General features: G+C 35.6%; 1 protein-coding gene and 1 long non-coding RNA gene across 2 annotated transcripts; one reads left to right on the top strand and one right to left on the bottom strand.

Moving 5' to 3' along the window:
- Nucleotides 1-798: 798 nt before the first annotated feature.
- Nucleotides 799-24,532, bottom strand: LOC124438089 (diacylglycerol lipase-alpha-like). The gene is made up of 14 exons (XM_046988077.1): nucleotides 24,337-24,532; nucleotides 19,765-19,946; nucleotides 18,156-18,564; nucleotides 16,325-16,469; nucleotides 15,602-15,673; nucleotides 15,364-15,488; nucleotides 11,857-12,004; nucleotides 11,091-11,174; nucleotides 7,314-7,478; nucleotides 5,530-5,741; nucleotides 4,563-4,635; nucleotides 4,098-4,303; nucleotides 1,958-2,220; nucleotides 799-1,347 (listed from the first exon to the last, which is right to left on the bottom strand). The coding sequence occupies exons 1-14, from the start codon at nucleotides 24,429-24,431 to the stop codon at nucleotides 1,301-1,303; spliced, it is 2,226 nt and encodes a 741-aa protein (XP_046844033.1). The 5' UTR covers nucleotides 24,432-24,532; the 3' UTR covers nucleotides 799-1,300.
- Nucleotides 4,963-19,391, top strand: LOC124438091. Its single transcript, XR_006945973.1, has 3 exons — nucleotides 4,963-4,975; nucleotides 9,402-9,406; nucleotides 19,302-19,391. It is a non-coding gene; the product is annotated as an uncharacterized LOC124438091 (long non-coding RNA).
- Nucleotides 24,533-24,963: the final 431 nt, after the last annotated feature.

The raw sequence follows: 24,963 nt of genomic DNA, 5'->3' as shown, positions 1-24,963 counted from the left end.
ATTCACTTGTGCACGACTGATTTCTCTTGAAATCCAAGGCTTTTCAATAACAATGAGTGGGGTCCAACGGAATATATCAATATACACCCCTAGTTAACGTCTTTCACCCCTCACCAAAAAATTTCTTATATTCTTCTGTGAGTGCGGCAAGAGACGTGAATCCCACGAGACTTGAGACTTACCGATTTTATTGGTTGATATACATAGCACATGTGACCATATACTACGATCAACCCTTTCCTGCATAAAAGTTTATTGTCGAACAAGTTTTATTGAATGGATTGAATAAAAAGATCAAATGGGGAAGAGTGGAGGAGGACAGTTCTTTAGAAAATTTACCTTCACAACTTGGGGATTTAACCTTAAAGATTAACCTTCGGCCCGGTTACTACACGAAACAAGGTAATCTGTTCAGAGTAAACTTCATGTGCACTTGCGCTAACAGAGTGAGCAAGTTCCTTTCTGAGAAAGTAAAAAGGGATTTATTTTTTCGAGGTAAGGATTTATATGTAATCGACATGTTTAGCAAGTGTTTATTTATATGGTAAAACTTATGAACATTTAACTGAAGAATTTCATTGCGTGTATGAAAAAATGAAAAAGACGTCCTTTTTTCCAACAGAATCTTGTTCATTACTGCAGTTTGGAATATTTCATTTCCTGAAGTTGAGTGGATTAAAAAAGCAATTGGCCTTAGAAAATCTTGCCCTGTTAACGACTTTAAGCGCAACATAAATTCTCAAAATGACATTAGTTCTACAACTATTTGACTGTTGATAAAATAATAAACATCGGTGATTTAGTTTAACAATCACAGTTTAATAGACAACAATACAAAGCTTCATATACGCACTTACAACGTCAAACACTTATACTTTTTAATTAAATATAGTTTACAAGTGTCTATCCTCAGCATGCATGCACAAGTGCCATGCGCAATAGAAGACAATACCACAATATATTCCCATGCCATATTAACAAGACAATGGGAGGCACATACCTTCTTTCAGCATCACATCTTAAAGACGATATCGCGAAGGCCGAAGGCGAGCAGCACACAAACAGCAGGCAATTTATGTTTATTGTTTACATTATGTAAACATCGATGCAATTTTTATGCAATATTCATTCATATACTGAGCTGAATGGATTTATTGCAACGCAACCATCTTGAGCTCACAACAACTCGCTCCAGGATTATCTGCAAACTTTGCAACAGTGAGAGTCGCAGCCAGATCGAAATTCTGGGCTAACCAGGAGAACCCAATTGCAAAACACAACAAAGATGGGGAAAGAAGAATCAAACATATGTAACTTCCACTCCAACTGGTTCATCGGCCAAAAGATCTGCAAAATAACCGCTTACTGATTTTTAAAACCGTCAACACAAGTAAGTGAGAAGCGCTTATTAAAATTCATTCCGATCATGTAATTGTCTTCGAAGTGTCTTGATTAGAAAGTGTATAACACACTGCTTGGAGCAACTATCACCACCACCCTCCCATCCCTCAGTTAAGAGTTAGACTGTAAATCAACTTGTTGAGAAAAAATACGATCGATTTTTATATTCCGCCAATGCGTTAAAAAGCACAAAAAAATGTTCTAAATATTGGAATAGATCGCCTCAGGATCGGCGATAACAGGCCTTTGATCAACTTTGCATAGCCGGGGCTCATTGAATAACCTGGCAACTGCTTGTTATTGAAACACTTCTCAACCAATCACAATCCTTATGAAATAAAAGATGCAAAATAGTAAAACAGCACAATTGACATCCAAATTGTGAAGAGTTATGCGTGGGAAATCTTATTTTACAAAGAGCAGGAAAAGGCAGCCACAAGCAAGATGGCGTGCATTAAAGCAAAGACACATGTCAATCCCCTTAACCATCAATTTTTCATCTAGACATATACACACGCACGACATAATAGCAAACTGGTCAAAACCATTACCATACCTGCGGGAGAGTCTATGACCGACACGCATAAGGAACCACTAGGAGGTGTTTGAAACATGTCCTCGTTATCACATAATATCCCCAAAGAACCATCAACGCTGACTTCGCTAGGGTTCCTTACCCGCTGAAACGTTTCTTTAAGCACTTCTAACACAAAATCCGGCATGTGATCCGCCCACATCAGACTCGAAATCAGGATCTCGTCAAAGTCTTCAGTACTTGCCCAGAACGGCTGGAATATGGTTTGGTTGTCAAAACAACGCCTGATAAGCGATAAGAAAACATGTAGAACAGTTCATAACATCCTATCTTTGTTGTTATATGTGCAACAGTTTATAACATCCTATCTTTGTTGTTATATGTGCAACAGTTTATAACATCCTATCTTTGTTGTTATATGTGCAACAGTTCATAACATCCTATCTTTGTTGTTATATGTGCAACAGTTCATAACATCCTATCTTTGTTGTTATATGTGCAACAGTTAATAACATCTTATACCTGTGTTTGTATATGTGCAACAGTTTATAACATCTTATACCTGTGTTTGTACATGTGCAACAGTTTATAACATCTTATACCTGTTCTTGTATATGTGCAACAGTTTATAATATCTTATACCTGTGTTTGTATATGTGCAACAGTTTATAACATTATATACCTGTTCTTGTATATGTGAAACAGTTTATTACATCTTACACCTGTTCTTGTATATGTGCAACAGTTTATAATATCTCATATCTGTGTTATTATATGTGCAACAGTTTATAATATCTTATACCTATGTTTGTATATGTGCAACAGTTTATAACATTATATACCTGTTCTTGTATATGTGCAACAGTTTATAATATGTCATATCTGTGTTATTATATGTGCAGCAGTTTATGACATCCTATATCTGTGTTGGCATATGTGCAACAGTTTATAATATCTTATACCTGTGTTTGTAAATGTGCAACAGTTTATAACATTATATACCTGTTCTTGTATATGTGCAACAGTTTATAATATCTCATATCTGTGGTATTATATGTGCAGCAGTTTATGACATCCTATATCTGTGCTGGCATATGTGCAACAGTTTATAAAATTTTGTATCTGTTTTGGTCTATCTTTGTTGGTTTAGGTGAAACACTTTATAACATCCTATATCTGTGTTACCATGTTTTCAAAAGTTTATAACATCTTAAATGTGAGTTTGTATTTGCACAGCAGTCAAAACATCTTATAACTGAGCTGGTATATGTGTAACAGCTTATAACATCTTATAATTGTGTTTTTTTATGTGCCGCTTTTATAACACCTTATAACTGAGTTACTGAGTTGGTATATGTGCAACAGCTTACAACATCTTATATATGTTTTGTTAAATGTGCGGCTATTTATAACATTCTATAAACGTGTTGGTATATGTGCAACAGCTTATAACACTTTATAACTGTGTTTGAAAAATTTTTTGTTGACAATGACCCTTAAAGATCCTTTAACTTGTGTTGAAATTCGACACAAGTGGTGGAGTCTTGGCCATATTCACACAAAAATGAAAAAATGTTACATCAAAAAGTACACAATGTACATGGCAGTAAATTTCATTTTATAAACTTAAGTTGCATGCCTTTTCAACTCTGTTTACCAACTAACTTCGTACTAAAACCTTTAAAGTTCCCAGAAAAAAGAATTCCAAACAGAGATACATTGCGCATGTCTCATTTGAGATCCATTGAAAGGAAAAAAAATCGGGGTGAAAAAAACTTCCTCGTTGTAAAATCAACAAAAAGTTCAGTTGTTAAATATTATAGCAGAGAACTGAAGTTTTGTTCTCGCCGTGGTGCAGCTTGCATTGGATGTACAAAATACAGTTCATCTTTGAAATCAGCCGATATTTAGAATTTCCACGATTTAGCAAAAATTGATCCCTAAGGAGCCGTTAACGCAAATTGAACTGGATTTCTTGCCTAGGATCAGCAATGTGCAGTAGTTGCAATATACATTTAGGGTTTTTGGAGATAAAATATTGCCGAATAACGCAAATTCTAAGTATCGGCTGATTTCAAAGATGACCAGTTTTTCATACACACACTATAAAAACTGCACATCACATTCCCTCGTGCGAAAGTGACCATTACTATGAACTTACCCTTTGAACGATTTCACTTTGGCAAAATGGAGTACTTTACCGGGGAGATAAAAGTCGGGTGTTGTCGATGCCCGTTTAGTAAATTCATCAAATTTTTTCTCGAGATGATCGAGATCAGAATCATGAATGGAGTCCCCTTTTGCTTGAGTAGGTCCACAACAACAGCACATTGTTGACCGCCACACACATTGGCGAAGAATTTTCCACTACACGATAAATTAAACATCACTTCATTACTAAATACAAGTAAAGAGATTGTATAGGTTCTAACTTTTTGCTATCTAAATCATCAAAAGTACTAAATTTCCACGTGTTAGGTAATAATTTCCCCCGAATTCCCCCGAGGTAATAATTCCTTTATCATCAATCAAACCAACATTTCCCCTTACATCATCAAAAGCAATAAATTTTAGCAACATCCTCAAAGCTGATAAATTTTTCATTGTACCTTTAAAAACGACGTACCTTTGGTTTGTTCGTCTTGGAAACAAGAAACATAACTCGATCGCGTAAGTCTTTCAGATTGTTTAAACTTAACCTGATAAAAATAGTCAAGAATAAAAATACACACAAACATCACCGCGAATGTTTTGAATTTCAATGTAATGACAACTGCATCAATCCAATTGTTTAGGCTAACTCTTCTGTAAAAGTGATTTTCCATGCTCAAAAAAATTTAGAACCCAATCCCCTAAAGGTTTAACCCAATGAACTTTACAACAACGTTGTTGTAGAGTTCACTGGGTATAACCACCGTGACAGAATGAGGCAAGAACGCCATCTTGAATAATGGCAGGAAGCAAAACTCTCGGTTGAAAATAGAGTTAAAAAACCAATCCTAACAAAAACCTACACTATCAACTCATATCAACGCAGAGGTAGTAGATATTAGTAGTATATATCGTCAGTTTTTGATTTTATAATCCGTAAAAAGCAATGGATTACAAAAGAAACTAATACGGCATGTCTTGCATATATGAATATGCCCCCCCCCCAATCATCGTTCTGGCTACGTGCCTGCAAGATGGAGGCTTGTCTCACTCGTACCTGGAAAATTTCGGCGGAATTAAGTATCTGGTGGATCGGGTTCTAGGTTATTGCGTTAGTTGCACATTTAACATGAAGATTGAGTAAAGATCAAATACAACAAAATTACAAACTTCCTTGTTCGATAATACTGTCCGAAAACTGTTTCAATGTTCGTCTTGTTCAAAAACTACACTTTTTATGCTCCGTTTAACACGCGTTTAGCTTCATGTAATTCTAAGCTGCAATTATCCCAATTGAAATATTCTAATGACTTCAGATGAGGTGAGAAGCAAAAAAAGCCATTACTTCTCCAGCATACAAGCGTATCATACGTGGACTCCAAAAATTCATTACATGCAATTCCAAACTTTTTACATATGGTGTAAGAGTATCATAAACCAACCTAGCGATCATGTCTTTTCCTATCACGACAGAAAGAATGAAATCTTCAGCAAATTTGCTAGCATCTTGGCTCAATGTCGCGCCGGGGGGTGAGTAGGCGTAACAAAAAAGGTTTGGGTAACGATCTCGTAACAACATCGCCAAAACAGATGCGGTTCCAGCCCCGAGTGAATGACCAACGATGATTAGTTGATAATTGTGTCTCTCGCTAGTCTAAAAAGGAAAATAAATTTGTAAGACGGCATACTTCAACTTGTGTAGAGTTACTAATCAAACTGTAACGAAAACAAGGTATAGAAGTAAAAATGTTATTTTCTTTATGGACAAAGAAAAGCTAAGCAAAAAAAATCATGCGTGAATTTTTTGCAAAATGCCAAAATGCAACATTGGAATACTGTACAATAAAGAATAAAGCAACTTGCGGAACTCTGTGAAATTTTATAATTCGAGGAGTAATGTTTGTAAATGATGATCGTCCAGGTTAATAAAGTCCTGAGAAGGACTGTTTTTGTTGTTGTTGACTGACGTTTCGACAACCTTAGCGGTAGTCATCTTCAGAGTCAAGACGAAACGTCAGTAAACATCAACACCAACAGTCCTTCTCAGGACTCTGCTAGCCTGGACGATCTACATCTACAAACATGTAACGATACTCCCGGGTTCAAACCATTTACTTTATTTCGAGGACTAATGTCGGTCACTTTTTGCCAAAATTAACGAAGAATGATAGAAAAACTGGAAATCGATTTTTTCTGTTTCCTAGGTCCTTAGTCTCAGTAAATACTCTGAGTTCAACATTTAAGTTTTACTCGCTTATTAAAACAAGAAACATATTTATTCAACTTTAAACACATACACACGCCAAGAGTTAAATAATCACAATAATAGTTTTTTGCATTATCTAATTTTACCCTTGAATTTTTTTGAGGAATTGTTAGCTGTCTTGGAGCAGAAAAAAAACATAAAAAAACAACCTCAAAAATGGGTGTTTTCCAAAATTATAGTTCAAATTTGGCAATCGCTGGAGGTTTTTTGAGACACTTAGGTTGTCATTGATGTAAATCATCAAGGTCAGTATACCGGCGTCGAACCTTACATTTACTCCTCATTTGACTCCAAATATCACCACTGCTAAGGTTGCCTCAAAAATGGGTGTTTTCCAAAATAATAGTTCAAATTTGGCAATCGCTGGAGGTTTTTTGAGACATTTAGGTTGTCATTGATGTAAATCATCCAGTTCAGTATACCGGCGTCGAACCTTACATTTACTCCTCATTTGACTCCAAATATCACCACTGCTAAGGTTGCCTCAAAAATGGGTGTTTTCCAAAATAATAGTTCAAATTTGGCAATCGCTGGAGGTTTTTTGAGACACTTAGGTTGTCATTGATGTAAATCATCCAGGTTAGTATACCGGCGTCGAACCTTACATCTACTCCTCATTTGACTCCAAATATCACCACTGCTAAGGTTGCCTCAAAAATGGGTGTTTTCCAAAATAATAGTTCAAATTTGGCAATCGCTGGAGGTTTTTTGAGACACTTAGGTTGTCATTGATGTAAATCATCCAGGTCAGTATACCGGCGTCGAACCTTACATTTACTCCTCATTTGACTCTAAATATCACCACTGCTAAGGTTGTCGAAACGTCGGTCAACAACAACACCAACAGTCGTTCTGTGGACTCTACTAACCTGGAAGATTTATATCTAAAAAACATGTAACGATACTCCCGGGTTCAAACCATTCACTTTATTAAACATAACTGTTATTGTTTATACGTACTGGGCACTTGTCAAAAGCTTGTGTCAAAATTCCCTTATTGTCAAGCACGTTTTTGATACTCATCGCCGTCATAAACATCCCTTTATGCGCAAACCAATCTTTATGCTCGTGACTTTGATGGCTGGGTATCCTTTCCGGTTCGACTATCATGTCCGTCAAAATATTCTGTGAAAATTATGAAATCGTCTTTATTTCAACATACGATAATCACAAATTATCCATGACAATTACAGCAAATGAAGTTACAGCAAATGGAAATATAATGCATGACAATCCAATCTATATAATATTTACAACATAAAATGATCACAAAACATGTTAACGATGAGAAAGAGAACGGTACCTTAAAAGAAGCGAAAGAAAATTATATTGAAGAAAGAGAATAACGAGAAAAGACGAAGGGCAACGCAAAAGAGTATCGCAATGGCGGACACTACCGGGTAAAGGTTGATTTCCATTCAGTGAAAATTGTAGCGCGACTTTCTTTTTAATTGTATGCTCTCGACAGGAACAGTTTTTGAAAAACTATAAATGTAGCACCAAATACCACAAATCACAGCTAACTCAATATAATACAAGACGCCTGTTTAGGCGTATACTCGTGCTCTGGTGATCAAATAATTTCCGTTTTGATGATCCGATCAAAACATGAAAGAGTGTGGGAAAAAAGATGCCGAGAGCGTGTGATTTTAACGGTTTCTTAATTCGAGCAATATTCTCATGTGTTTGGATCGGGCCAACGGGATTTAAGTGATCACACATCACAGAGTAGTGTTACACGTACTATTAGCAAAAGTATGAAAGCTAAATCCCCTTTAAGTGCTTATATTACGAATTTTAGCCCCCCTTTTTTTATGAGCTTAATTGAAAATTTGGATTATTTGAAGAACTATGACATGTCGCTGGACTTAAACAGATGAATATAAGTTCCTTAATTTTGATACGACGCCATATTGATACTTGTGACGTAGATAGTTGAACAAGTCTGTTTCCGTCAATATAATATTATATTATAGGAGGTGATTTTGCAGTCGTTTTTCTTGTCTTAAAAACAAATAATGACAGTATTTTCAATAAAATATTAAAAAACAAGTTTTCCGGAAAGTATGGCCTCAAATCAGTGCTCAGATAATTCGAATTCGATGTCTGAATGCGTATCTGATTCGAGCTCGGAATCCGTGGGTTATGTCGAGCATTTAAACGACTTCGCATATGACGATGAACCGCTCGCAGGAGATGGTGATGAAGTGCATACTCCAGATGATCCCGATGGAATTCTCCCTGCGACATTAGAACAACGAAGTGATGGCGTAATTCCACTCGGTGAATGGTAAGTTGTTGTTTTCTCCTGTTTGTAATATACATAAAGTTACTTTATAAACCACAATGCTCCCACGTTTCAGGTGTAGTTGTCAATGCTGTCATACCGATTTGTTAGAAGGCTTATTAGAGTACAGATGCTGTAAGGAAATAGGACCAGCTTTGCAGAAAATGACATCTCCTGACCATGTCTGGAAGTCGCATCACTTTTTTTCACATTTTCTATTAACTTTGACTGATAGCTTTCCCAATGCTTCAGAATAGCTGGAAACAAGAAGGTGCGTTGATGCACATGATAAGTGGACACACTATTTGCTGAGAGATTCATGTGCTTGAACATCAGCATGGCCTGACTTATACTGATACCAGACATCAATATACCAAAACTAGTCATAACGTTTCAGCTGGATATCTTCCCAAAACCGTAGGTTGGCTTCTCCACATAAAGTTCTTTTCAACACATTTACCACAATTTTGCTCTACAATGGCCATCGAACCAACATTTTTAATGTGTACTTTTGGATTTTCAGCCTTGTAGCTAAAGCAAAATTTTTCAAATAACTCAACCAATGAGATGTGAAATACCATGAACATAGGTTGTTCATGCGAGCTTGCTCCTTCATCAATTCTGTAACACGATTAAGAAAATTCATTATTATGAACTACAACAGAGATCTAGTTCTTTATAAGATAAAATACCTGACTGTTTTACTTGTGGTATCTTCATCTAAATCTTCACTCTGATTAGACTCTTCGAAAGAGTAGTAGTCCATGTATGATTCTCCTTCGAAAAGCTCTTCAGCACTCCCCTGCATTTCATCGTCTATATTAATGCTGGTCACCACGGATGTATTACGACTTTCCCTGATTTCGCTTCGATATTCATTTTGCAATTTCTGGGCCTTTTTCTTCAAAGATGCTTTTGTCTTTTTATACCAGCTTAAAGTCTTTTGTAAAGATGTAAGTTTTTTCTTAAGACGATGGCACGATTTACATGGAGACTGGGATTCACAAATATCTTCACCAACTGCATGTAGTTCTTCTTCAAATGGCGAATCGTTTGCTTCTCCAGTGCATACTTCAACATGCTCAGCTCCATCACTAGTAGATGGTACTTCCTCATCGAGAGAACATGTTTCCTTCAGCGATGGCTTATGGAGAGTATGTCGAATAATTTACAAAACTTATATCGAATTTACATATGACAAAAGAAAAATTAACATAAACAAGCGCAAACTTACTTGTCTTCGCTTTCGATCGGTTATTTCGTCCTGTAATGGTTCAGGAATCTCAGCCACGTCAATGGTTGGGATAGCATCTTTCTTCAACCTTCGTTTGAGCTTGACTTGCACGCTCAAATTAAGGTCAAAACAAGAATCTTCAAAATGCGCAGAACACAGACACGAGGTAGAGGAAGCCTCAAAATCCGGTCTATGTTTACGCACAAAATTTACCCATTTCCTATGTCTTTGCGGCTCTGTTTCTTTTTTAGGAAACAGATACATCGACATTCCTTCGGTTTTTGAATCATTGGCGCAACTAATTTGATTAGGTCCGCCAGCAACATAGCGTTTTCCTCCGCGTTTCTTATTAAGATTACTAGTGAAATACGCCATGTTGATATTTGTGTTCAACTTTCTACGTCACAAGTCATTAGCATACCGATCAAAAAAATGCTGAAAATCGTGACTTTGAACGTCCGTAAAATCACTTTCACAATCCAATTTCAATTATAATTGCAGATTTTAAATCACTGAAACAAGGCCTTTCAATTTAGCTAATAAAAAAGGGGGGGCTAAAATTCGTAATATAAACACTTTAAATTCCAAATTGCAGTACTGTAATCTCTCAAGCAAAGGAAGCTGTAAAAATTTGTAAAAAATAAAGTCAAAATATTGATGATATTTCTTGCGTTCATATAGGAATTAAAACCATATGGGATAGAATTTAAAATTATATATTACACCATGCATTATGTTGTACCGTTGCTTTGTCTTTTGTGCATATATATTTCGCATCCTTTGTATTATTTGTAAAAGGATAGCTTTAATGTTTGTATTGTTGAAGAATTAAATTTTGTCACTCCTTGCAGTCACCATATTGTTAAAACGCAATGCATTCTGGGTCAACAAAGTCGATTTCTCGACAACGCGAGCCGAAACCTCTACTCGTGCCCCTCCAGAGCACGAGTAATAATTTATCGTATAAAATGTTATCGACGTTTTGAAAGACTTCAGCACAGTGCAAGTCTCGACACGAGCATTTAAACTCCTTGACTTTTGGGGAGAATATTCTAAAAACAAAATCACGTGCTTTGGGGGACATACCCACAAATATTTCGTAAAGTGTCCGCCACAAGGACTGGAACCAAAAGGACAATAAAAGATCTTCGTCATGACAGCGAATGATGAATTTGATGTCCTTAGCGATTAAGACCACGAGTAAGACGATACATACTTGTAATGAAAGAGTTCCTCGTATGGATATTACCACTGATCTTTTCCCATGGTCCACAGCAACAAAAAACGGACTCACGTACAGCTGAATGATAAAACAAAAACATCAATCGACGGCAGAGTAAAAGGAGAGTTCGCATGCAATTAGAAATACAAGCAAAATCGCCTTGGAAAATACGAATGCCTTGCCATCTGTAACCAAAAACAAGAATGCCAAGTTTGTCGGAGAGAGTAAGAATTCCATGTTGTACAAATACGCAAATATGTTCCTAAATTCGAACACTTCATCTTTTAGTAAAAGGCTATATGACCGAGGTATTGGTTAAGGATTCGATTAGGGATAAATTTCGCGTTTGGCACATAACGGAATTATAAACCTGGTGGGCTAAAGAAACAAAAAAGTGCTTACCAAGCCACATCTAACATTTATCTGAAACATTTGTACTACAAGTTTTCTCGCCAATATTATTGGCAAGCTAACCCATGTAGTACTAAATTTTTTTCTACGTTTCAAACCAGTGTTCAAAAAAGTTCAAAAAAAATATAATTGGATCTCGGAAAGGATCGTGAACCATTCCAATATTTTAGAACTCAAGTCTTCACTACGATACCATGTCGAGAACATAGTTTTGGCCTTCTATTCATTCAAGCCAAGCTTCCAGTTTGCTTATCAGAATATTTTCATCGATCTTCCAAAATTCAATCGTCAGACATTTTAAATGTTATTGTCATGCAAACAAAGAGTCTCAAAAATTCGACATACATACCTCGTCGACGAAAGACGTGTAAACAATGTCGATGTTATCGAAAAATTCGTGGAGAGTTTGTTTTATAGCAGAAAAATTGCATTGACAACAATTATCTTGAAGTACTTGACCGTATCTAGGATCTGGAGCACGACACGTGTAACAACATCTATATAAATAAAAATACGAATGATAGTATGTGGAAAAAAAAGACAAATTGTGACCATTTTGTTTTATGGTGTTCCTAATGTTATTGTCGAAGAAGTGAATAGAGTCTTGTTGTGTGTTGTTTTTGTTGTGTGTTGTTTTTGTTGTGTGTCGTTTTTGTTGTGTGTTGTTTTGTTGTGTGTTGTTTTTGTTGTGTGTTGCTTTTGTTGTGTTGTTTTTGTTGTGTGTTGTTTTAGTTGTGTGTTGTTTTTGTTATATGTTGTTTTTGTTGTGTTGTTTTTGTTGTGTATTGTTTTTGTTGTGTGTTTTTTTGTTGTATGTTGCTTTTGTTGTGTTGTTTTTGTTGTGTGTTGTTTTTGTTGTATGTTGCTTTTGTTGTGTTGTTTTAGTTGTGTTGTTTTTTTGTTGTTTGTTTCTTTGTTGTGTTGTTTTGTTGTGTGTTGTTTTGTTTGTGTTGTTTTGTTGTGTGTTGTTTTTGTTGGTGTTGTTTTTTTGTTTGTTGTTTATTTTGCTGTGTTGTTTTGTTTGTGTGTTGTTTTATTGTTTGTTTTTGTGTGTTGTTTTTGTGTGTTTATTTTTGTTGGTGTTGTTTTTGTTGTGTGTTTTTGTTGTGTTTGTTTTTGTTTGTTTTTTGTTTGTGTTTATTTGTGTGGTTGTTGTTGTGTGTTGTTTATTGTGTTGTTTTTGTTTTGTGTTGTTTTTTGTTGTGTGTGTTTTTTGTTTGTTATTTTTTTGTTTTTATGTTGTTGTTTTATTTGGTATTGTTTTTGTTTTATTTTGTTGTTTTGTTTTGTTGTTTCTGTTGTGTGTTGTTTTTTTTGTTGTTGTTGTTTGTTGTATTGTTTTTGTTGTGTTTTGTTTGTGTGTGTTTTGTTGTGTTGTTTGTTGTTGTGTGTTTTGTTTGTGTGTTTTTTTGTTGTTGTTTTGTTGTGTGTTGTTGTTTTGTTGTGTTGTTTTTGTTGTGTGTTGTTTTTGTTGTGTGTTGCTTTTGTTGTGTGTTGTTTGTTGTGTTGTTTTTTGTTTGTGTGTTTTTATTTGTGTGTTGTTTTGTTGTTGTGTTGTTTGTGTTTGTTGTGTTTGTTTGTTGTGTTGTTGTTTTGTTTGTTGTGTTGTTTTGTTGTGTGTTGTTTTATTTATGTTTGTTTTTGTTTATATTGTTTTTTTGTTTGTTTTTTTGTGTTATGTTTTTGTGTGTTGTTTTGTTGTGTATTGTTTTTGTTGTGTGTTGTTTTTGTTATATGTTGCTTTTGTTGAGTTGTTTTTGTTGTGTGTTGTTTTTGTTGTGTGTTGTTTTTGTTGTGTATTGTTTTTTTTGTTTTGTTGTTTTTTTGTGTTGTTTGTTTTGTTGTATGTTGTTTTTTTAGGTTTGTTTTTTGTGTGTTTTTTGTTGTGTTGTTCTTGTTGTGTTGTTGTTGTTGTGTTGTTTTGTTTGTGTGTTGTTTTGTTGTGTGTTGTTTTTTGTGTTTGTTTTTGTTGTGTGTTGTTTTTGTTGTTGTTTTGTTGTTGTTTGTTTTTGTTGTGTGTTGTTTTGTTGGTGTGTTTTTGTTATATTGTTGCTTTTGTTGTTTGTTTTGTTGTGTGTTGTTTTGTTTTTTGCTGTTTTGTTTTTGTTTTATTTGTTGTTGTTTGTTGTATGTTGTTTTGTTGTGTTGTTGTTGTGTGTTGTTTTTGTTGTGTGTTGTTTTTGTTGTGTGTTGTTTTATTGTGTGTTGTTTTTTGTTGTATTTGCTTTGTGTTTGTTTTGTTGTGTTTGTTGTGTTTGTTTGTTGTGTTGTTTGTTGTGTTTGTTTTTGTTGTGTTTTTTTTTGTATTATTGTTTTGTTTGTGTTTGTTTTTTGTGTGTTTGTTTTTGTTGTGTGTTGTTTATTGTTTTTTTTGTGTTGTTTTATTGTGTGTTATTTGTTTGTTTTGTTGTTTTGTTGTGTGTTGTTTTTGTTTGTGTATTTTTGTTGTTTTTGTTGTGTTTTGTTATTTGTGTTGTTGTTTGTGTGTTTGTTTTTATTTGTGTGTTGTTTTGTTGTGTGTTTTTTGTTGTGTGTTGTTTTTGTGTGTTGTTATTTGTTGTTGTTGTTTTGTTGTTTTTGTTGTTTGTTTTGTGTGTTGTTTTTATTGTGTGTTTTTGTTGTGTTGTTTTGTTTGTTTTGTTTATTGTGTGTTTTTTGTTGTGTGTTGTTTTTTGTTGTGTTTGTTTTTGTTGTGTGTTGTTTTTGTTGTGTTGGTTTATTTGTGTTGTTTTTTGTGTGTTGTTTTGTTGTGTGTTGCTTTGTTGTGTTGTTTTTTGTGTGTGTTGTTTTGTTGTGTGTTGTTTTGTTGTGTGTTGTTTTGTTGTGTGTTGTTTTGTTGTTGTGTTGTTTTGTTGTGTTGTTTTTGTTGTGTGTCGTTTTTTGTGTGTCGTTTTGTTGTGTGTTGTTTTGTTGTGTGTTGTTTTTTGTTGGTGTTGTTTTGTGTTGTGTGTCGTTTTGTTGTGTGTCGTTTTTGTTGTGTGTTGTTTTTGTTGTGTGTTGTTTTTGTTGTGTGTTGTTTTTGTTGTGTGTTGTTTTTGTTGTGTGTTGCTTTTGTTGTGTTGTTTTCGTTGTCTGTTGTTTTTGTCGTGTGTTGTTTCTTTTGCTGTAGTGTGTGTTGCTGGTGCTGTTGTTGCTAATATTGCCGGGTATTGTCGGTGTTGTTACTGAAATTGTTGACGTTCTGGCAATTTGAGGTTGATTTTGTAGCTGATAGCTAAACTTGGTGCAGCAGATTTGATAAACTTTTAATAAAAGTTTTTGGTGTTATTCGTGTTTTATTTACGAGTGTGATGGTGATGATGATGTTCAGCTTTGTCGTCAACAAAACAACCCGGCAAAACCATGCATAATCATTTATTACAAAAGCAGCTGTTTTGAGCAAACCTATCATCACTGCTAGCGGCAGCCTTAATATATTATATACAACCCGAGTCTCGACTCAGCTTCCTGAAGCAATTATATTATAAGTATTGCTTTATCTACTATTGCTTTATCTACTATAGCTTAATCTACTATTGCTTTATCTACTATTGCGTTATCTACAATTATTTTATCTACTATTGCTTTATCTACTATTGCTTTATCTACTATTGTTTTATCTGCTATTGCTTTATCTACTGTTGATTTATCTACTATCTACTATCTACAGTAACAATACTTGGACGTAAAATCTCATTCACTTCATTAAGTTACCTAGTGAGCGTTGCATGAATTGATCATGTGCGAAGAGATTAGGTCTTATTGACATTTTCAGTTGAAAATTCAGTAAAATATACCCTGTCAGTTGCATGCCAGTCGAGTACTGTGACCTGCTGGCTACTTGCTGCACCCTCTCAGGAAGATAGGCATACTTTACCTCATGGTATTGACCAAAGAACAGCAAGCACATTTGAGATCGGTCAGCAAGTACACAGGCCAACCGTAGGCACCAACAGCATAATGAGCGAAATGTACAACGTCTTCCAGCAGATGACTTTCTTCCTACAATGAATTGTAACAATTCCCAGAGATCGTAATGTCCCTGGCCCTACGTGAGCGATTGAAATGTCTCGCATTTCAACTAGGTATGAAAAACGTGAAAATACGGCACATACCGAGTCTTCATGCGCAAAATTTCGAGCACTCCTAGTCTTCTGAAAGCTGTTCGTTACTTTTCTTTTACCTGACTAAAAAAAACGAATAACTTTCGTTGTTAAGTACAATATGAAATAATTGCATTAACGTCAGAAAAGTCGCTTGTCGGCTCAAATAACCTTAAATAACAGTGGAAGTGCGAGGGGCAGAAAGGGGGATTCCTTTAAATTTTATGGTCTGCCCCCCCAGATATTTCCTTCTCAATATTGTTCAGTGAGATACGAAAAGGTTATCCGCTTGTTTCAGATTTCAAACGACCAAATTGTACACAGAGACGTTATAGTCTTGCCCCCCCAATTAATTTTCAGCTGGCGCCACTACACTGAAGACAAAGTGATTTTTGGGCTGGAGAAATGTTTTAAAAAAAAATAACAATGTCGACACATCACCCGAGCCGACGGTACCATTGCCGCAATTCAACATTTACACTCGCAAACAAACGCATGCCTTTAACATTTTCTTTCTCTTTTAAAATTCTTCATGGCAAGTCATAAAGAATAACATCTGCGTATGGGCTGTGTATGTGCACTAAAAGTATGAAATAAAGGATAACATCCGACAAGGAAAACATCATACGCACGCGTCAGATTCTCAAAAATTCTCACCAAATTTGAAGTGAAAAAACCCACCAGAACCAAACTATTAAAAAGTGATAGGTGGAACACATTTTGACTTATTCTTACTTTGCTTTTGATCGGTACGGCGCCTTCGAGTGCTTCACTGAGTTTCTTGTTTTCCACTCGTTTTTGAATCTGGCGAAGTAGAACAAGACCTGCAGCAATGTCACTGGGCACTACGTCCAAATTGCGAAAGAAATCCGACAACATCCTGCATAGAGAAATAAGTATGACACCATAAGATGTAATAGCACAGAATAGATATCTTAACAGAAGGTCCACTCGTGTCGGAATCTTTGATGTTAGTGTCCCCTACTTTTCTGAAGCAAATTCTAAGGAGACACGCCTTCCAACAAGATACTTCTGCTAGATTGCAATACAAAATATAGATGTTTTTACAAATATATTGTTTTGCACAACTAAAGCTTGGAACCTTATCTTCTTTGCAAGATGATAACTCTTTATAAAAATTTTGGCAAACTTTTGCTTTAAATGTGAATTATTAGTAAAATAGCATTCTCGTGCAATTCTATTCCATATTAATATTGCGAAAGTATCTTTTGGGAAGTCACGCATGCGTAGTGAAAAAATACGCCACGATCTTAGCCGAGTGGGCCTTCTGCTAGATATCTATTCTGTGGTAATAGATTGATCGTCTTTAAATTTTACTTAATATTTTACTCATCTTAACTTATAATATTAGTTTGAAGTAGACCAAAGTAACAATGAAATATGTTTAAACAGTTGCAAAAACTCGAGTTTTCAACATGCATTAACAGTGTGAGAAAGAAATCCGTGGCCACTGGTCAAAAACAACCTAGCCTAGCACCAAATCAAAAACAAATTTCAGACGCAAACAATTAATTAACAGCGGGTTAAAACTTAAACCTAAAATTTTTTAATATCTAAATACAAATACAATAAGACAAGAATATTGTCGTCCCCTTCGCCAACATACATCCTGATGAGTGTATGGACAACACGTCAATGTTGGAAGTGGAAGGGTAGAAGGGGTGGGGAAGGGATAGTGCAGAAACAAATTTGCTCAGCTGAAAATATTAGGGAATAATTCCGTATTCTACAAACAAGCGAAATTTACCTCAAAACCCCAAACGTTTATCTTACAGCATTAGACTATGGCCGTAATGTTGGTTAGAGATTGGATTAAGGATAAATTTCGTGTAATCATAGTTCACGGAATTGCTAAATCCTTTAAAAAGCCATCACAGTATGGGTATCATACAGCATGCTCTCTCTCGTCGGAACCTTTGAACTTTTTGTCCTCGCGCATGTTACCTCGCGCATGTTGGCCGCCATGTTGGCAGTAAGGAAAGAGGAGTGAGATTGCTGAGATTTTTATTACAGAAATGTGATTTTCACAATTAAATGGAGATATTTTTGCGTTTTTGTCCACCGATTGGGTTTAGCTGAATAAAATAGCTGCTTTGAGGATATATATTGCTTTGTCCTAATCTTAGTTCTATATTTTTCTCCAAGCACCTATGAAACTGCGCAGTATTATTCTCAAAGCAGTTCTTGTACAAAGATAAAGCAGATCGATGGGGGAAAATCGAAGAATATTGACTGCAATTAGTTGGTAAACTTTACGTTTCCGTAATACATTTCTTAATATTCTTACTCCTCTTTCTTTACTGACAACATGGCGGCCAACATGCGCAAACTAACATGCGCGAGGACAAGTTTTGCCGAGAGTGAGCATACTGTATAATACCTATACTGTGAAGCCATCAAATGAAGAAAAACACAAAAAATGCAAAGAAGGCCTTCCTGTCAAGCGGAAGCACCGGTTCACGTGAAATAGCAAAAAAAGAAATTCTCTCCTCAAATATTTATAATGTATAATATCCATAAGTCATAATTTGTATAAAGTGCTTACATTCCAATAAATGTATACACTGAATGATCACTTGCGTTATCACCTACACCGGAACATGCACAAAAACATCGAAAATAATCTTTCCATCGCCTCATGTATTGATCCGAAATCTGCGTTCGTATTGTATCGTAGCGCTCGGTCCTTACGTATTCGACCATTCGGACCCAGTCTCTACCAGCCGAGTCAAAACTGCAAAACACCAGTAGTGCGACAAATATCAAAAACAACCAATTGAAAATGACGATTCCTTTTGAAATTTTCCAACTGGATGTGGACTCACAATGGTCGCCGTCGATGAAAATCCATTTCACGCCAAGCGACAGCCATAATAACTCGGTAAGAGTTAAACATAATCTTACATAAAGTACTACGGGTATGGCTTGACGAGGTTCATCGTCCATGATGGTGCCTATGTTGGAAAAACATTTCTTTTCGAATGGTTTAAATCTGAGTTCATTGACTTTCATATTTGTTTTATTTGAAGATCTTCCAGTCTCAGTTACAGGTCCACTTTACAATAACAGCAGGTTTTTTATAACATTACAGGGACCACGAAGCATGTTTTAATGGTGGTGGTGGTAGAGAGTATCAACAGCCGAATTTGGGCACCACAAAAACGCCCGAGGACTAATTTCAAAAATTCAAAATGGCGGCAAAATTTTTGCACTCGCCCTCTCCACTTAACTCCAGAAGATCTTCAAATAAATCAATAAAAAACACCACTTAAACATAATTTAACTAATAACGAACGAGTTTCTGTGAACCACATCAAAAACCAAAAAGTGCAAATACTGCCTTATTACTGCAAACGTTAAATTTAGGTGTGTATATTCATATATTCCAATGTGAGTGATTCTTTTTTATAAAGCTAATTCATTTTCAAAAGAAATCAGTGGGCACTACTGAATATTTGAATATACCCTCTCCCCTCAGTTAATGTTGTAGCACCGATGTTAAAGTGCCTATGAAACGAAAATTTTGCTATCCGAGTAATACTTTTATTGAAGAGATATTTCAAAATGACATGAGACATCCCAAGCTAGTTTATGTACATCACTTTTAATTCTTGAGATATTGAGGTTTTTGCTTTGTTTGATTTATCTAACTTGTGATGTCACATTGCATAATGAATTTTGTAGTTGTCAGGAAACTAAAGAGGATTTGAAACATTGTGGGAACTCATTATGCAATATGACGTCACAACTTGGATAAATTGGAAATAACAAAAACGTGAAAATCACGAGTGTAAAGAGATATGCATGAACTGTTTTAGAAAGTACACTGTCATTTCAAAAGTTCTGGTCATTGCAAACATAATTTAAGAAGCAAAATTTTCGTTTCATAGGCAATTTAAGGGTTCGCTTGACCGATGTTATATACATCAACACAATATCTTTTATGACGAATTTGAAATAATTTCACATAACCTATTTGCCATAATAATAAAAAGAATCATATAAAGAGTTTCACACAATAAAAGACGCGATACAGTACAACACAGTAAAACACTGGCTTTAGTCCGAATACCACGCGCTTCAGATGAAAATTCCAGTTGTTTCAAACGTCCGGTATCAGGTTCTCATATTTATTTTGCCGACATGTAATGTACCTTTGCTACTGAGCCATGAGACCAAGAATTCCAAAAGATTTGTGGCAAAAAGCAGCACGATGTAGCCACTAGTGAAATAGTCGAACGTCGATTGACAAACGTTGCGAGAAATGTCACTGGGAGAGTCTATGTCATATTGAAAGGAATGATGGAGAGCGAGCATTATTCCCAGGGAAATCATCCTAAAATAAAGGATCGAACGATTCATAGGGGAAAAAATACTTTGGGTCATCTGTTGTTTTGAGAATATCAAGCATTTGAGTATATGAAAACGGGCGTTTCCTTGCGGGGTTGCATGCGATTGTACCACCAACGCAACTACGAGCGTTCCTAGAGACACTTAAATCGTCGATGGAAGACTTTTTTGATTTCGAACGGTTTCTTAATATAAGATATAGTACATGGTTTGTGACCACAATCAATTACAATCAAAACCTTGAAACCCATAAAATACAGATAATAGATTAGTATCTATTCTTTACAAAGTGAATGGTTTGAACCCGGGAGTATCGTTACATGTTTGTAGATGTAGATCGTCCAGGTTTTTAGAGCCCTGAGAAGGACTGTCGTAGATCGTCCAGGTTAGTAGAGTCCTGAGAAGGACTGTTGTAGATCGCCGGGGTTGCGCCAGAACTGGTAGTCTCTATAATACTCGTCCAGGTTAGTAGAGTCCTCAGAAGGACTGTTGTGGATAGTCCAGGTTAGTAGAGTCTTCAGAAGGACTGTTGAAGTTCGTCCAGGTTAGTAAAGTCCTCAGGACTGTTGAAGTTCGTCCAGATTAGTAGAGTCCTCAGGACTGCTGCAGATCGTCCAGGTTAGTAGAGTCCTCAGAAGGACTGTTGAAGATCGTCCAGGTTAGTAGAGTCCTGAGAAGGACTGTTGTAGATCGTCCAGGTTAGTAGAGTCCTGAGAAGGACTGTTGATGATCGTCCAGGTTAGTAGAGTCCTCAGAAGGACTGCTGTAGATCGTCCAGGTTAGTAGAGTCCTCGGAAGGACTGTTGTAGATCGTCAAGGTTAGTAGAGTCCTCAAAAGGAATGTTGAAGTTCGTCCAGGTTAGTAGAGTCCTCAGAAGGACTGTTGTAGATCGTCCAGGTTAGTAGAGTCCTCAGAAGGACTGTTGTAGATCGTCTAGGTTAGTAGAGTCCTCAGAAGGACTGTTGAAGTTCGTCCAGGTTAGTAGAGTCCTCAGAAAGACTGTTGAAGATGGTCCAGGTTAGTAGAGTCCTCAGAAGGACTGTTGTAGATCGTCCAGGTTAGTAGAGTCCTCAGAAGGACTGTTGAAGATCGTCCAGGTTAGTAGAGTCCTCGGAAGGACTGCTGTAGATAGTCCAGGTTAGTAGCTGTCCTCAAAAGGACTGTTGAAGTTCGTCCAGGTTAGTAGAGTCCTCAGAAGGACTGTTGTAGATCGCAATAAATAATAAGAATTTCAAATGAAAAGCAATTTTTGTTAAAATTAACATGTTTCGGCATGCTCATGCCATCTTTAGTACAGAGGAATGATATGATTCAATTTACAGGTGTATTTATACTACATATGTCACAGGCATTAGATTGGTGGAAAATTTACACATATTTACAAGCTGAGTATGGTGTTAATGTGATGAATTCGTTTGCGAAGTTCAGATTTGAATTTTATATTATAGAGATGTTCTTTAAGTAGTGTCTAGGAAGCAACAACATGAATGGTTGTAGTTGGATTCCCTTTGTGGTGAAGGGCGGAGGTGTTTGTAAATGTGTGAGTATTTGTCGGAGATTGTGTGTTCGTTGATGCGTGTGGAGAGATGGCGAGTTGTCCCACCAATACAACGAGAATAACATCCCACACATGAAAATTCACACACCAGATCTTGTGCAACAAATGCAATATAAATACACCTTTAAATTGAATCATTATATCATTCCTCTGTAGTGAAGATGGCATAAGCATGGCATAAGAAGGCACTTTAAAATAATTGTTGTTCATTTAAAATGACTTAACTTTATGACATTTACTTTAAATACACCTATTGTTACTCTTCTTGACATTGCTCTCTTGTTATAATATCATTTGTAAAAGCCTGTTGATAATTCACAATAAACTATACAGACATGACTCAAACTACTTCAGTGACAATCCTAACTGAAACGAAAGAAGCCAAGGCAAGCATACTATTATTCGGAGGAAAATTTACACGGAACATATAATCGTTAATCATGAGCTCACAGCAGTTTTTAAAATATTAATCACGATTATGAAGTACTTAACGCAGAAACCAAGCTGCCATTCCCAAATAAGAGCGAAAAGAAACCATTTTGATTAGACACAGCTTGAAGTATGGCTAAAATATTTAAATGTTTAAAAAGGCCTCTCGTAAACAGAGTTGAACGTACTGCAGTTCACTAAAATTGTTCACTCCTCTTTTGAGACTGTTGCAAATATAATATATATAACGTACATCTGACGTATTTACTACGTACATCTGACGTATTTACTACGTACATCGGACGTATTTACTACGTACATCTGACGTATTCACTAAGTACATCCGACATCAGAAAACGTATCGTCCAAGATAACAACTATTCAACGATATGCACAAATTTATCTGGTTATTAAACATTTATGATTTTTGTTAACTCTGAGTAGGTTTTCTATAGTGACTATCAGCAAGAAATTTGAAGCGGCTACTTGTATCCTTCGTATAGAGCCTATTCGAATTAAATTTTCTTGAGATAATTCGACACAGTATTCGCTGCGGTGGAGGCTCGAACTTATACTCCAACGATGCTAAATTTTCACTAAAATAATTTTGCATTTCTTCAGCAAATTGATTCCATTCGTTGTTTTTCAGAGAATGAATACGAAAATATTTAGATTGTTGGAGAAAAAAACTGAATTACTTCGCTAATGTCTTCTATTCAAGTCAAGAGGATGCCACAAAATTTAAGTTTAGGTAGTCCGCAAACAGCTCGGATTTTATTTAGGATAGACGCTGTGGAAAATTGATAATATGAAAAAAATAATTTGTGGCAAGCCACAATTTATCAACTTGCCTGAAGTCAAAATACATTATCTTACTGTTATATTTGAGACTTATGAAATACCTTTTACATATTACAACTAAAACTGGCTGGGTAAAATTTGAGCTGCTATGATGATTTTTATTAATCTATCATACTATACATCAAATATGTATATCTGTCTACTTTCATGAGAAAGTCAAATTTAGCTGAATAAATTGTTCTTTCCATGCTTTAGTGATGAAAAATATAACTTGGTGTTTCACTTTCAGCCACTTGACATTGTATTCTACTTGTCAAAAAAATATTTGCTTAACTTTTCTGTCTTGAAAAAAAATTTGCTATCGCTAGAGCCAGACTTATGAGGCAGGAGGGGGGGAGGGGGAGATGTAGCTATTATGAAATTTGGCAAGTCTCACAATTCTAGGTGATACTGTAATAATGGCAAAGATTTGAGCAGTTGTAAGAGAATATGGCAAAAAGCACCAAAACTTTTGCCAGAGGTTGCACTATCTAAAGCTTTAGTCATGTAATGTTAGTCTCAATCCTTAGCTTGTTGGCCAGGAAATCTCGTCTGAGATGAAATACTTGGTATCTCTGTTACATCAATAAAATATTAGCTAATCAGGAATCCCTTTACTAAGAAAAAATATTTCATCCTCTTCGTCATTAGAATAAATATTTGCTAACCTCGTCTGCATGAATAAAATATTTGCTAACCTCCTTTGCATAGAAGAAACATTGGTTTAACCACTTCTAAACTAAAAAATATTTACTAAGCATTAAAAATAACATGTCTTGTATGGTTTCATAATTCATTATTTCCAAACCGAATTGTTTCACAATATGAGGCAGGTACGATATTGAAACATAAAATTTGTTTATGAATGTCCATGACAAAAAATCTGGTTCCCTCTTAGGAGTGTAAATACCTGTTTTGAATTAAACTCTTTGTACTTTGATGAAATTGTGCATTTTTTCTTAAGTGCTTACCAGATATATTAAGAAAACTATTCTGAAGCTAATGTAGAAAGAAAATGATGATGAGCTAAATGTTATTTTGCAATATTGAATCAATGAAGTTGCTAAGACTTGTCTCAATCAGTATTCAGTAATTAGCAATCCTGGTGAAAGCATTGTATTTGTTACAATTTAATTAAATGCGCACGAGAAGTTATGGAAAATTCTACTGTGAAAACAAGTCTGCAGTTTGATTTAAAATAGATGCATAAACTTCAAATTTACTTGAACAGTATTTATGTGAAACATGTCTCGTCTCATCAAAATCTTGAACACTGTGGTCGATAATTCATTCGTATATCAAAGTCGACCTCATCTTTTTACAACCGTTAAAATTATTCAAAGATAGCTTTTACGTTTCGAGCCTTCTGTCCTGTCTGCCCGAGACCCGAGTTCAAAGTGCAAATAATAAAGTTAAATAAAATACTTGGAACGAAGATTATCACTAAAGAGAACACCTAGATAGTGAAAAAAAACTAAACTTTTTAGAAGAAATAAATAAACTCTCTCCAGGAGTAATTGATGCACCGTTAAAATGATTTAAACATACCATGTCAATCGTAACACAAACGCGATACCAAATGGTATTACGAAGTCATCGCTTCCCACGACCCATCGACGATTGAACACAACAATTCCAGGCATTTTGGAGGTCGTGAACTTGTTCTTTTCTCTCTGCCATGTAAAGAGCAAATCGGCAAGTATTTACTTTAAGCAAAGTTCAAATCAGGACCAGCTGCAATTTTCAACCACAGAATACATTATTCCCGACTTATCAGACATTGTTATCTTTATCAGTCACCACGCATTCAATAATCATGAGACAAAAATGGTAAGTCATAATGAAAACAAGAAAGCTTTGTCAAGACGTTGCTAATATTTCTTTCCAACCTGACTCCATTTTGAATAACTAATGCATGACCCCCAAATTTGCAAATTACTTTTCACGTTCCTAGATGCTTATTAAAGACTTCAAAATCATATGTCTATATCAATTATATGATTATATCTTCATAGTGCGAATAATTACTCTTGTAACGATGCTGCGAATAAAAATGCGTCATTGTTAGTTGCCCGGAAATACCGCGCACCACAAGTGTGGATGGAGGATTCTCCGTGAACGCACTCATAATTAACTAGATGACTTCCATTCTGTCCGGTCGCGCAATCAAATTTT

Source organism: Xenia sp. Carnegie-2017, unplaced genomic scaffold (assembly GCF_021976095.1).
Source record: "Xenia sp. Carnegie-2017 unplaced genomic scaffold, XeniaSp_v1 HiC_scaffold_19, whole genome shotgun sequence".
Lineage (NCBI taxonomy): Eukaryota > Metazoa > Cnidaria > Anthozoa > Malacalcyonacea > Xeniidae > Xenia > Xenia sp. Carnegie-2017.
This window is presented reverse-complemented; position numbering and strand designations above follow the sequence as displayed.

Excerpts from the sequence above, each read along its gene's own strand:
- LOC124438089 (XM_046988077.1), bottom strand. The coding sequence starts at position 24,431 with ATGCCTGGAATTGTTGTGTTCAATCGTCGATGGGTCGTGGGAAGCGAT. Across the intron at positions 18,565-19,764 it reads CTCATGGCTCAGTAGCAAAG|GCACCATCATGGACGATGAA; the intron begins GTACATTACATG and ends TTTCCAACATAG. Across the intron at positions 11,175-11,856 it reads ACACGTCTTTCGTCGACGAG|CTGTACGTGAGTCCGTTTTT; the intron begins GTATGTATGTCG and ends TTTATCATTCAG.